Raw genomic sequence first — 14583 nt, forward strand, 5'->3', positions numbered from 1 at the left:
CAAATTTTCTACTTTATACTTAGAGGAAAATTCTATCTGAAAGCATGTTATACAACATCAAGTTGTTGAATTGATAGCCCCTCGGTTACCTTAATCTTACTCTTAGACCTGACTCCCTAGATCTAGGAGTAATGGGAGCACAACTGAAATTGGGGTAAGAGGAAGGTTGGAAATTTCCAAAATTTTATTTAAGTACTTATGTTTAGATTAAACTATGCTTTTCCTTTGTATAATATTCCTTTTTAAAGGAATCTACTACTGTAATTGGACTTCATATATGGTGTTTTCCTGTTCTGTTAATACAGAATCTTGCATTTGGCTGATTAACAGTTGTTGTTTTATAGGGTTTTTTTTGTCTTTCCCAGTTAAAATAACTGTGATTGCCTCCCTTAACACTTCTTTTACTGTTACTTAGGTGGCAAAACATGAAAGCACTATATAGTATTTCCAAAAAAACCCAAAAAACAAAAGTACAGTCTATTTATTAATGTTTCATAATTTTTATCACTTGTGGTTTATTTAAATTATTTTAGAACTTGAGACAACAGATCCTTGAATTATTGGGCCCCATTTCAATGAATCATGGTGTTCACTTTATGGCTGCTATTGCATTTGTATGGAATGAAAGAAGACAGAACAAAACCACCACCAGGACCAAGGTATATGTTTAACCATTTCGTACTTCTGTTGTTTCATTTGATAAGCATTTGGTGAGTACATGTGAATTTTCAACTCTCTGTTAGTTATAGTGGGGCTGGAATGGGATGGGAAATAGAAAAGCAATAGTTTTTCTTCAGGTGGATGGAAAATGTGTAAAACTTAGATAATGTAAAACTTAGGTAATGGTGTATTTATTGCCCAAATGTCTCAAATAAGCATGAAAAGCATCATTTTATGCAAAAAAAGAAAAAAGAAAAGAAAAGAAATTAGTATGATATTAACTATATTTGAAGTAGGAAAGTAACATAGTACAGAGTATTTTTTTTAAATGTTAGTTATTCAGGGCACAAAGCAAGGATATGGAGAGTTTTCATCTTGACTAGATTTTCTTTCCTTTTTTTTTTTTTTTTTAAAGATTTTATTTATTTATTTGACAGACACAGATCACAAGTAGGCAGAGAGGCAGGCAGAGAGAGAGAAGGGGGGAAGCAGGTTCCCCATGGAGCAGAGAGCCTGATGCAGGGCTCGATTCAGGACCCTGAGATCATGACCAGAGCCCAAGGCAGAGGCTTTAACCCACTGAGCCACCCAGGCGCCCCTTGACTAGATTTTCATTAAGACATGATAGCTTAAGTAATTTCTAAATGCAATCCATACATTGGCTTAAGAGGATTATCTATGTGAAATTTTTGCTGCTTTGTGAATTTGAAAGCTCAAAAATGTTCTGTATTGGAAATAAATAGTGACTCATTAGAATATTAAGGCTATTAAATAATTAACATTCGCATAAGATATATCCTTTGTCTAGTTAAGGTTTCTGGTCTGTTATTTTTGTGCTGATTTCACATTTCATATATGTTGGAATTTCAAAAGGAATAAAAATAAACATTCCTACCTAAGACATTTTTTTGCATGGGAGAATTCAGTAGCAGATACTACATTAGACAGAAGTGAAATCCTGAACTATTTAAAATCAGTCAAGGACCTGTGGTTTGTTATTAACAAGGCATGTTGAACACATGCATTTTTCTCTGCTCTTCTTTCAAAATTGAGAATAAAAGAATTTAAAAATGCATAAACTCACAATGACAAAAAAATCGAGATAGTTGACCACAGAACAATAAGAAGTGTCAGCAGAATTTTGCAAGATGAAAAAAAATACAGGTCTGTGTGGTAACTGATTTAGTAGAGAAAATTGATAACAAAATTGCTGCAAGAAAGCAAGCAGTTGTCACTGTATAACTACAGATGGTCTCTGGAAGTCGAAATGTCAGGTGCCTCTAAAGGCAAAGTGTTGGGATGGGGCTGAAATCTGGAGGATTGATTGAAAATTTGTATAAGGAGCAGCTGGACCACATCTAGATCCTTTCTCCCAGCTCAAGCAACCACTCACTCTTCCACTACCCAAGCAGGAGACTGGAGTCAAGTTTGCTCTGTAAAGAGTTGGTCAAGAAAGACTCTTAAACCAAGGGCATAAGATTCACATAGGTAGACTTTAGACTTCATGATAAAAAGTGGAGCATTCGCAAAAAATTCTTACACACAGAAAATGGTCACTAGCCTCCCCTCACTGAGGTAGCTGGAAGCAGTATGGCCCTTAGGTAGGAATTTTGAGGATTGGCTTCTAGGAAAATGACCTGATCAAGAAAAAAAGACCTATAGCTACTAAAGTTTTTGAGGCTGCTAACAAAACACTAGGCTGCAGTCACGATACAGGGAGGCCTCCCTACCCACCAGTCTTGCACATAAATGCTTGACTTCTCATCACTTTTTAATTTCTTTTCCAAAGGCAATTAATAGCAGAGCTGTTAAGAGCACAGACTTTGAAACCAGCTTCCTGGGTTTCAAATCATTACTTTACTAACTCTAAGACCGTAGGGTAGAAATACTACTTCCTGGGGTTGTGAAAATTAGAAGAATATAGATTACGTGGCACTTAGAGCAACACCTGGCACTTAATAAACACCCTGTAAATATTAGCCATATTATTATTCCTGACATTTAAATATGAATAAAAAGCAAAGGATTACCAGCCACATGAAGAAAGCCTCTACTATTGATTGACAGTGACCAAACCAACTAGATAAAGTCAAAAGAAACAAGGCAGGTAACAGAATAATATGTAAGTAATAATAGTAATGCATTTCTAAGAGGTGAAGCTGTATTGCATCCATGATGTAAGAAGATTCTAAGAAAGACCTTAGCAAAAATTAAAATTTTTCTTGGATATAAAATTTTTTATAGCAGAAACCAAACTAAATCAGTACAAGTGTCAGAAGAGAAAGTAGATAAATACCAGAAATAAAAACTTAGAGATATGGGAAGTAGAGGAAAGGAGATCAGAAAATTAGGAGAGCAATACTGGAGGGTCAATATCTTTTTTGTAGAAAGAAAGAACAGAAGAAATGAAGGGAAAAAATATTAATGAAATAGTACAAGAAAATTCTCCAGAAATGAAGGAAATGAGTTTCCACAGACACTATGAAAAGAGAGCTACACAAATATCAGCATGCATTTCAGAATGCTGGAGATCAAAGATCTGAAAATCTTCCTGAGAGAAAACACTGTTCCTATTCAGTGGAATAATGATAAGACTTACCGAAAGCAGTGCTAGAAATTGTGATGAGAAAATAAGTTTCAATCTGTAATGTTATATCCAGTCAAACTGTCACTCAAGGCGTTTTGAACCATGCGATATCTAATTTTTAAAAAGGCATTACCATCAGTTCACCCTTTCTCAGCCATTGGAAGATGCATCTCCATTAGAGGAGGAGTAAACTAAGAAGGAAGAAGACATGGGATCCAAAGATTAGGGGTTTGGACACAGAAGACAAGGAACGGGAATCTCTAGGCTGATGGTCAAAGAAAAGATATCAAGATGTTACTTTTTAGTAAGCCCAGAGTAGAGCAGAAAGACCTCTAACAGATGTCTCAAGGGGAAAAAAAAAAAAAAGCAGGAGGAAAAGGTAGAAGATTAATTACCTAATATATTTGAATATGTATTGAGAGGTTTGCAGTTGGAGTATTTGGGGATGAATTTGTGATAGAGATGGAAAAATACATAAAGCTATGTATTAACTTGGAAAAACAAAAAGTAAAAGAAATGTAATGACAGTATAATACACAGTACAACCGTAAATAGTTATACAAATATTAGATATTGATTTAAGTAAAATTATATCTATGTTGGGAGGTTAGGGAAAAAGTATAAGGGAGCTAAATGTTTGTCTTCTGAGGTGGGAAGTCAGTAGGAAATTTTAAAAAAAGTCATGAGGGGTTCCTGGGTGGCTCAGTGGGTTAAAGCCTCTGCCTTCAGCTCAGGTCATGATCTCAAGGTCCTGGGATCGAGCCCCACATGGGGCTCTCTGCTCAGCAGGGAGCCTGCTTCCTCCTCTCTCTCTGCCTGCCTCTCTGCCTACTTGTGATCTCTATCAAATAAATAAATAAAATCTTTAAAAAAAAGTCATGAAATAGGAATAAATAGCTGTGTATATTACTCAAATAATAGAAGAGAGCTAAGAGTTGAGCAGGGTTGCTTTGGGATGTGAGATAGAGGGTAGGACGCTGCTGTCTTTTCTTGTAAGGCTTATTATTACCCTATTTGATTTTTTAAAATGTTGTATATGCATTGTATTGGTAAACATATATATCTATATTTACTTACTTATTTATTCATTTTTACCTAAGACAGTCAAGAGACTTGCAAAGTCTATTGAAAAGAGCCCATGACATAGTCTCTTAATTCTGTGACTTCTGTTAAAAGACTTATGTACCCCCCTATATACAGAAATACAATGATGTGTTTATCCAGGTTATTCCTGCAGCCAGTGAAGAACAGCTTTTACTAGTAGAACTGGTTCGCTCCATCAGTGTCATGAGAGCAGAAACCGTTATGCAGACTGTGAAAGAAGTTTTAAAGCAGCCCCCGGCCATAGCCAAGGACAAGGTAAGAAGAGCTTTTCTTTGCCTTTATTGACAATTCTGTTTCAGAAATTATGCTGGTAGGTAAGGTATTTTTTGGTGCAGTAATGTCCTTTCACAGATTGGAGAGAGGAAATCATGTTGACCTCATACTACTGTAATCAAAACATTTGTCAGGGGCACCTGGGTGACTCAGTGGGTTAAGCCTCTGCCTTCGGCTCAGGTCATGATCTCAGGGTCCTGGGATCGAGCCCCGCATCAGGCTCTCTGCTCGACAGGGAGCCTGCTTCCCCCACTCTCTCTCCGCCTACCTCTCTGCCTAGTTGTGATCTCTGTCTGTCAAATCAATAAATAAAATCTTTTAAAAAAGAAAGTTTATCAGCACCTGCAGGGACTGCTGTTGTCATCATCCCTGTAGCTGGTAAAGAGCCGTTCACTGGTTAGATCTCTTATGTGAACCTCTAAGGCAATTCAGACTTGTATGACTGAATTCTTAGGTGAGGTTTTTTGGCCATTTAAGGAGGAACACATAAGCCAGATCCCAAGGTCAGCTGACCTCAATTGTTGCCTTATTACTTTTTTTTTTTAATAGCTTCTTCATTGCTTTCTCTTTGGAATGAATATCAAATGTTTTGCCATAACCTTAGTTCTAGTCAGAGTCATTTTTTGACCACATACAAACCTAGCTTTGCAAGGGCTACAGAAAATGAATAATAGAGTCTACACTCACAGCACATTGTCTCTAATTAGGCAGATGTAAATGTCTGCAAATCAGTAAAATTAGGGACTTATCTCCTTTCTTTTGCTCTTTGTTCCAGGAATACTGAGATCATATTTTCTGAGAAAATATTTACAACCTGCAAACATTAGAGTTTAAGCCTAGCCAAAATAAACCTAATCTTATCCTAAACAGAATTGTTACACAAATCCGAAAATAACAATTTTTTAAAAATTTTATCTTTTTCTTGAATTGCCAATGGGAAGAGTATACTTGTATGTGTAAATAGCTAATACTCATATTAACTTCTAACATACTAACTATTCTAACATCACCCCTGGAGCATTTGCAATAGGATTTTAAATTCGCATGTAAAAGTTCAATTCAGCATAATATTTTGAGCATCTGCTTGTGCCAGACATTGGACTAGGCATGAAGGATATGAAAATAAGAGCAGATTCCACCACCATGCCCTCCAAAGGCTGCCTCCTTGTTCTGCATCTAAATTCTGAATCTATTAGATACTGCATTTTTCTCTGTGTGTGATAAGGGGGAACCTTCAAGGGAACAGTTGGTACTAAAAAGGAACAAATTGGTAAATGTCAGTGGACATCAGTATCATTTCCTTGCCTGTTACTGATTTCTACGGCAACTGTTTTTTATTATATGTTACATTTGGCACTATTGCTAAAGACTACTTTAGGAGACTATTAGAAGTTGGTCTCAAATTTGAACAGACTACACTAATTTCACAGAAATTTGTAGTAAAACAGTTTTAAATTCAAATTTCGTAAAAATCGTAAAAATCTTCAACCCAATTGCTAGCACCAACCAAGTATAAGCTAATTAAAATAAACTGATGTCGATGCTTGCAGAGTAAATGGATCATTTAAAAATAATGGCTGGGGGCGCCTGGGTGGCTCAGTGGGTTAAGGCTCTGCCTTTCGGCTCAGGTCATGATCTCAGGGTCCTGGGATCGAGTCCCGCATCGGGCTCTCTGCTCAGCAGGGAGCCTGCTTCCTTTCCTCTCTCTCTGCCTGCCTCTCTGCCTACTTGTGATCTCTATCAAATAAATAAATAAAATCTTTAAAAAATTTTTAAAAAATAAAAATAAAAATAAAAATAATGGCTGGATGGGGCGCCTGGGTGGCTCAGTGGGTTAAAGCCTCAGCCTTTAGCTCAGGTCATGATCCCGGGGTCCTGGGATCGAGCCAGGTGTCGGGCTCTCTGCTCATCAGGGAGCCTGCTTCCTCCTCTCTCTGCCTAATTGTGATCTCTGTCTGTCAAATAAATAAATAAAATCTTTAAAAAAAAAATAATGGCTGGAATATCAATTTTTGATGTGTTGTGGGTGGGGATTGAGAACCTTTTGATTTCTTCTATCCGTTTTCAAATTTTTTTTTTTTTTAAGAATTTTTATTTATTTATTTGACAGACAGATCACAAGTAGGCAGAGAGGCAGGCAGAGAGAGAGAGGAGGAGGAGGCAGGCTCCCTGCTGAGCAGAGAGCCCGAATGCGGGACTCGATCCCAGGACCCTGGGATCATGACCTGAGCCGAAGGCAGAGGCTTTAACCACTGAGCCACCCAGGCGCCCCCGTTTTCAAATTTTTAAACAGCTTTCAGGTTGAGTGTTTTTCTACTAAAAGAAAGCATTTGAGTGGCTTTATTTTTTTATGATAAATTAGTGTTTTTGTTTCCTTTTAGTGTTCTATATTAAAAATTGACATTAAAGTACAGAGATGTTGCAATGATAAAAAAGCAAAGGCAGCGTTTTTCTTCAGTGTAAAATTGATTTTTTTGTTTGTTTGTTTATAGAAACATCTTTCTTTGGAAGTCTGCATGCTTCAGTTTTTCTATGCTTATATTCAAAGGTAAGATAACTGATGTAGATCTCTCCTTACTACATTAGCCATGTGTAAAAGGGAGTAGTGGAAAAAAGCACCTGAATCCTTTCAAGAAGTTGCTAATTTTTCCTTTTTAAAACTAGAAGAACAAATACTAGAAACATTGTCTGTGGATGTATTTATATAGTCAATGGATATGTTAATGAACGAGCCATGCAGATCCTGCAAACCTAAAGACCTAAGTGTATTGGAGATTAAATGGCTACTGAAACAATGAATTGTAAGAAAATCATTTAAATATAAATGAAATGCTGAATCCAGCTCTAGAAACCATGCCTTTTGCCACCAAATCCGATATTATTTTCATATAGGTGAACATGTGGTTATCTAATCTGCTTTTTTTTTAATGTTAGAAATGATGATGAAACAGCCACTTATTCTGGTATTCCAGTTTTGTGTTTAGCTGACCCCTCAGTTGTGATAAACTTCTTACTAAAGACTGGAATCTTAATCCTCCCTTATAGGGCCATTGCATTTTAATCACCAAATGAGGCATCAATTTGTGATCTTTAACTAACCTTTATAAAGTTAGGTTAGGTGGCCTATTTATACTGATTTTATACTGATTTTGGGATTTAGAGCATTGGGAGTAGGACTACTTAATGTCTGAACTTAGATACACAGGGGTGTTAGGGTGAAGGCCAGACTGAAACAGAGATCATCTTAATTTCTCTAGATGTGAGACCAGTGTTTAGGACAGATTGATAACTCTCCCTTTGATGAGTTAAAGACTCATAGGTGAAGGAAATAGAGTTAATACTAGTAGAATAGGACTGAGAGCAAGTGACTATGGTATCCGTAATTAAACTGAGACTTACTGCAATTGTATTTTACCTCTTAGAGTCCATGTGAATTAAAACTGGGATTTCTCTAGCAAAATTTCTATACTAATAAGTCACATTGGATATTCTAAATACATTGGGTTTCTTTTTATATAATATTAATAGAAAACAGAGAGCTTTTAGGAGTTTTGTTCTATCGTTGTCTACAAATTTAGGGAATGTTTCAAGAGAAACTAGTAGAAATATGTGTTAAAGGCTGTGGGAAAAGATAAAGAAAATTTAAAGCTTACTGTGCCTCTGTCTATATAAACACAACTATATTTATCTTGCAGAATTCCAGTGCCCAATTTAGTGGATAGCTGGGCATCACTGTTGATACTTCTGAAAGACTCTATACAACTGAGTCTTCCAGCCCCAGGACAGTTTCTTATACTTGGGTAAGCAATTTCACTTAAAAGTACTATTTTGAAGAAAAGAATAATGTTTACTGTCCTAATCACTGAATAATAGATTATTTGTTTATTGTTATTAATTAGTATTATTATTAATAAATTAACATATTATCATATGTTATTTTGGATGACCACATGATTTCTCTGTCTTCTCATGGAATTCTCAAGGTATAGAACTAGATGTATGGTATGAGGCCGGGAAAAAAAGGGGTGGGGGGATGTAGGGAGGAAGTAATGTGTGTTTATACAAAATGTAAATGTACTAAATGTAAATTGTACTAACATACAATTGTCATAGTAGTTACTTTAGAAATGAGTAGGATGGCTGATGGGGAACTTCATAGAGGAGAGTCATTTGAGTTCAGGGCCCTGAACATAAACAGGCTTTACCCCAGACCACCCAATTAGAATCTGCTTTCTAGAAGATCCCCAAGTGATTTGAGTGAAAATACACTAAAGATTGAAAAGGACGCTTAAGATATAATGGCGGATGGAAAGAAACTAGAGTAAAATTGCCACCACCTTTTTACATTACCTCAGTCCAATGAGGTCTTTAATGGCCAGTGACAGTCAATGTGTTCTCATGTTGAATGGATAATTTCAACCAAATCCAAAGAACTTTGACCTTTTGGTTGATTTCTGTAGTTCTGATGGGGATTTTATATGTGTAGATATGTGATCCTGTATACCCAGACATAGATTTAACCCTTAATATTTTCCTTATGGGAGCTAGCAGTTCTGGTTTGGCAACCAATTTTGAAGTGGAGAAGGAATGTGAAGATTCTTCAGTGAGATGGCCTCAAGTTTTCTGGTAAATGTAGTCTTGCACCAGGAAGCAGAGAGGAGGTAGAAGAATTGTAGTAAGAGCTTAGTGAGAGCAGGTCAGGCTGAGGTGGCTGACTAACACTGAGATCCCAGCCCAGCCAAAGTGAGCCAGAGACCCTGCCCAAGAATTCAGGGATCGTGATGATTCCCAGCCCCTCACACTGTTTTGAAAATTATCTAAATCAAAGAGCTGAAGGAGTTCTAGACGTTGAGGATGTAATGAAAAGAGCAGCAGACTCAATGTCTGCAATTCCTGGATCAAAAGTTAAGATAACTGGTGTGTATGAGTTTTAATGATTGAGAAGACCAATGTAAATCCCAGAAATCAGACAACGTACTCATGAAGGTTTCTAATTCTTTTCTAATCTCTAGTTCCAGCCCTCATCCCTGTGACCTTGGGTACCTCAGTAAATCTCTCTAAGGCTATATTCCCATCTGTCGAGCAAAAATAATGGCACCTGCCCTACCTACCTAAGTTTCCTACCTATCTAAGTTGTTTTAAGGCTCAAAGAGGGAATATATGTACAGTTCCTTGAGTTATCAGCAAATAACTCTGCTGCCTAATTTCATTAGAAATTAAAGCTATTTATTGTGACCTGTAGCTTCCACATAGGAGACGGTCTCCTCATCTGCTTTTTCATCCTTTCTCATTTCTCAGAAAATAAAGGATCCTACCTCCTTCTCAAGTGTGTATACTCAGATTGTTTAGGTAAAAAGTTTAAAAGTTTAAAAAAATTTAGGACATCTCAGACTAGAAACTTAATTCCCTTTTTAAATTTACGGTTGTGTGTCTGTTTATAACCTGTCATTCCACTGGTGTTCTAAAAATTCTTAATTACAAAATAGAAATTGATGTGAAAGTTGCTTTTCAATATAACCTCACATGTTAGTTTGGAAATAATTATGCATATAATTAATCTTAATAAAGGATAACTGTCAGTGTAAATATTGAGTGGAATTTTAGCAATCAATAGAAGTTGAAGTTTTTTTTCACTCATGAAGTATTTTTAATCTATTATACACATAAAGGGTAAGAAGCCATTTCTGTTACAGTTTAAAATTGCTGGTTTTCATGGGTTTTTTTGTTTGTTTGTTTTGCTCTTTTGTTGATATATAAAACAAACAGAAAACTATACAAATAATTAGTACACTACCCCACAAGTTAGAGTGAACACATTAACTATATAATCAAGTCTAAAATTCAGAAATAAAACACCATATGTCTCCTCAGGTCCCTTCCCAATTACTGTCCTTTCCCTTCTCCAAAAGATAACCATTATCTAATAGCACAGATAAATTTTGCCCTTTTTTTAAACTGAAAGTATATAAAAATATTTTATTTTGTGTCTGCTTCTTTCATACAACATATGTTTTTAAGATTCATCTGTGTAATTTCACATAGCTGTAATTTATTAAGCTTCATTTGTTTTCATTACTTTCAGTATTTCACTATATGAATATGCTACAAATTCTCTGTTGTTGCTGCACTTTGGGGTTCTTTCCAATTTGGTGCTTTTATAAGTAATGCTGTCATGAACCTTCTTGTATATGTATTTTTGTGCATATGTTTATTCCTTTCAATAGAGTCCTAGGATACTCATACTTTCATTAAACACATAGATAGAATTTAAGGCCACAAAGCCTCTTGGTCACTGGGAGAAATCAGATTGCATCATTTCCTTTATACTGATATTTCCTGTTTTGTTTTTTTTTCTTTGGCCCTTTTAGGGTTCTGAATGAGTTTATTATGAAAAACCCTAGTTTGGAAAATAAAAAAGACCAAAGAGACCTTCAGGTAAGGCATTCTGAATTGAGGACTGTTGCCAAAACTCTGTCTCAGTGCCCTCAACTCCAAAAAGATAAGGTCAGATAAGATCATCTCTGAAGTTATGCACAAGTGTGTGTGCGTGCACCCGTGCACATGCACACATACACACAGACTGATTTTTTTCCCTTGTTTCTTTAGGATGTGACTCATAAAATAGTGGATGCAATCGGTGCCATTGCTGGTTCTTCTTTGGAACAGACAACATGGCTGCGACGAAATCTTGAAGTTAAGCCTTCTCCCAAAATAATGGTGGATGGAACCAATTTGGAATCTGATGTTGAAGGTATTGATCTCAAACATTGAGGTTTCTATTTGTAGGCTCCTGTTTACTATGAAATCATTGCAATTAGCACTATAAGCACCGTAAAAATCATCCCTTTTCTCGTGTTAGCAGGTAGCTATTTTCCACTGGGAAAAGGCCTAACTTTATCTTTACCTGTCTTTTCTCTTATTTAGATATGTTATCACCTGCAATGGAAACCTCGAACATAACTCCTTCTGTATATAGTGTCCATGCATTGACCTTACTTTCTGAGGTAAATACCAAGTTTTTCTACATGAACTTCAAAGTAAACAGTGTCACAATTTGGTGTGAGCAGGTAATTCTTACAGAGGAGTTTTTAATTTGAAAAACCATTTTGTACTTCTAGAGATCACTATATAGATCACTATATAGAATAAATAAAGCTTTGACTTTGTATTAAGGCTATTTATTTTGTTAAATATTAGTGATAGCTTTAGATACTGCTTTTTTCCCCCATGCACTATTTCTTAAACATGATTTTTTAAGTATGATTTTTAAAAAGAAAAGTGGTTTTGTATCACAGTATAATCAGAAAGGTTCGAGGTATTATAATGATGCCTAATGAGGCTTGCTACTCAAATATTTTACAGTTTAGCAAACATTTTTAGATCTATCTATCCTCTAACACGCTCTTTTTTTAATTTCCTGTTATATAGCCTTGTAGGTCACTTTAGTTTCCCCTTTCAGATGCGGGTACCAAGCCTCACAAAGATTAGAACAATGTGACTAGGCCAAAGAGTTATTAATTGATAGAGTTGGAACTTAAACAGCTCAGTTAATTCGATTAGTTTATTTTAAGCTGTCTTTTAACTGAGTCAGAGAAAGAGAATACTGCGTGTCTAATCTTTAATTCACTGTTTACTCACTGTCACATTAGAAGGTTCTTGATCTCTTTTTTTCTATACTTCCCTGTCTCAGTTGGAAATAGTAAAAATTTGCTCATATTCCTATCGTGTATTTATAGTGGGCAAAAAAAAAAAAAAGAGTGGTAGAAGCCATTCATATAAAAATGGCCTACTGAGATCTGATTTTAGATTTTTCTAATTTTAAGGTATTCTAGGTATTCCTACAGACTGAAACCCACCTCCAAATGCTGTCAGTTTTAGCTGCTAGATTATACTTCATTTCTTGTTTTTTAGGTTTTGGCTCATCTTTTGGATATGGTTTTCTATAGTGATGAAAAGGAACGGGTTATTCCTTTACTTGTAAATATTATGCATTATGTTGTGCCCTACCTCCGAAATCACAGGTACTGTTATTAAAGTAGATTTCTTAATTCAAAGCCTACTAGAAACAAATTGTGTTCCTTTGTTGCCGTTTTGGAATTAACACAAAATAACATTATTTTTGCTTTGAATTGTAATGATTTAAAAAAAAATTATTTCTGTTATGGTTTCCTATCATTCATATCGTATATCAACTTTGTTTCATATCATCATTTTAGGTGAATGTGAACATTTATGAATCCTATGATTCAAGTTAGACCGTAGAGGTTAAAGTGGTTCTGGTTCTCCTTCCTCCTAGTGCACATAATGCCCCTAGTTACCGAGCCTGTGTCCAGCTGCTTAGCAGTCTTAGCGGGTATCAGTACACACGGAGAGCTTGGAAAAAAGAAGCCTTTGACCTCTTTATGGATCCCAGTTTCTTTCAGATGGATGCCTCTTGTGTTAATCAGTAAGTCGTTGTCTTGCTTTTATTCAGTGTGATAATGCATCTCACTGAAATCAACGACTATCCTGCCAAGCAGAACACTGTTTTTAATACTAACAACAAAAATCTTAATCACATATCATAATCCTTGTTTCTTTCAGTTGGAGAGCAATTATGGACAATCTGATGACACATGATAAAACAACATTTAGAGATTTGATGAGTGAGTATTATGGGATGACCACCTAAGCATTGTATTTCCTGATCATGACCCATGCTTAATGTTTACCTTGTTCTTCTCTAGCAATTACTGAATTAGCTCTTTGTCAAGTTATACTTAGTATCCTATAGGGATGGGATGTTGAAATTTAAAGAGGACAGGGCGCTCAGTGGGTTGAGCCGCTGCCTTCGGCTCGGGTCATGATCTCAGGGTCCTGGATCGAGTCCCGCATCGGGCTCTCTGCTCGGCGGGGAGCCTGCTTCCCTCTCTCTCTCTCTGTCTGCCTCTCTGTCTACTTGTGATCTCTCTCTGTCAAATCAATAAATAAAATCTTAAAAAAAAAAAAAAAAAAAGAAATTTAAAGAGGACAGCCTTGGTGGCTCAGTCAGTTAAGTGTCTGACTTCAGCTCAGGTCATGATCCCAGGGTCCTGAGATTGATCCCAGAGTCCCGAGTCCGGCTTCCTGCTCAGTTGGGAATCTGCTTCTCCCTCCCCCTCTGCCCCTCCCCCCACTCGTGCTCTCTCTCTCTCTCTCTCTCTCTCACTCTCTCAAATAAATAAAATATTTTAGGGATGCCTGGGTGCTCAGTTGTTAAGCGTCTTCAGCTCAGGTCATGATCCCAGAATCCTGGGATTGAGCCCCACATCCGGCTCCCTGCTCAGTGGGAAGCCTGCTTCTCCCTCTCCCACTCCCCCTGCTTGTGTTCCCTCTCCTGCTGTGTCTCTCTCTGTCAAATGAATAAAATCTTAAAAAAAAAAATCATTTAAAAAAATGTAAGGAGGACAACAAGGTGATAAGTAGTAAGTAGAGCTATTTTGTCTAATTTGTATCTAAATTGTTTCCCCAGCACACAGCACAGCACTTGGCACATTGTAAACACTCAATAAGAAATTATTAAATGGGGATGCCTGGGTGGCTCAGTTGGTTGAGTGGCTGCCTTCGGCTCGGGTCATGATCCCAGCGTCCTGGGATTGAGTCCCACGTCGGGCTCCTTGCTCAGCGGGGAGCCTGCTTCTCCCTCTGCCTCTGCCTGCCACTCTGTCTGCCTGTGCTCATGCTCTCTCTCTCTCTCTAACTAATAAATAAATAAAATCTTTAAAAAAAAAAAAAAGAAAAATTATTAAATGAACGTAAGACTGATAGGTGGGGAGGCAGGGAAAGGCTGGTAGTTGGATTCAGCCTGTCAGACAAGTCACTCCAAATCCTGGGGCTCTCTTTATCTCCTCTGAAGGAAGAAAGAGAAGGGCCAAGAGTATCAGAATTACTCTCTACCCCACTTCTACTGTCTTGATTGCTTTTATATAGTACGATTCCTA

At 36.7% G+C, this 14583-nt stretch overlaps 1 protein-coding gene across 10 annotated transcripts in view; it reads left to right on the forward strand.

The window, feature by feature from the left end:
- Window positions 1-14583, forward strand: part of DOP1A (DOP1 leucine zipper like protein A) — a 107035-nt gene that overhangs the window by 81593 nt on the left and 10859 nt on the right. For 8 of the 10 annotated variants that reach the window (XM_032858011.1, XM_032858015.1, XM_032858018.1 and 5 more), the window contains 10 exons: window positions 534-659; window positions 4472-4606; window positions 7117-7172; window positions 8320-8424; window positions 10993-11059; window positions 11231-11375; window positions 11549-11628; window positions 12536-12645; window positions 12921-13070; window positions 13208-13269. In XM_032858011.1, the coding sequence (XP_032713902.1) occupies window positions 534-659; window positions 4472-4606; window positions 7117-7172; window positions 8320-8424; window positions 10993-11059; window positions 11231-11375; window positions 11549-11628; window positions 12536-12645; window positions 12921-13070; window positions 13208-13269 (1036 nt within the window). The remainder of the gene's footprint in view (window positions 1-533; window positions 660-4471; window positions 4607-7116; window positions 7173-8319; window positions 8425-10992; window positions 11060-11230; window positions 11376-11548; window positions 11629-12535; window positions 12646-12920; window positions 13071-13207; window positions 13270-14583) is intronic. The other 2 variants (XM_032858017.1, XM_032858021.1) reach the window with 2 other exon arrangements.

Source organism: Lontra canadensis, unplaced genomic scaffold, assembly GCF_010015895.1.
Source record: "Lontra canadensis isolate GAN:19392208 unplaced genomic scaffold, GSC_riverotter_1.0 scaffold14, whole genome shotgun sequence".
Taxonomy (NCBI): domain Eukaryota; kingdom Metazoa; phylum Chordata; class Mammalia; order Carnivora; family Mustelidae; genus Lontra; species Lontra canadensis.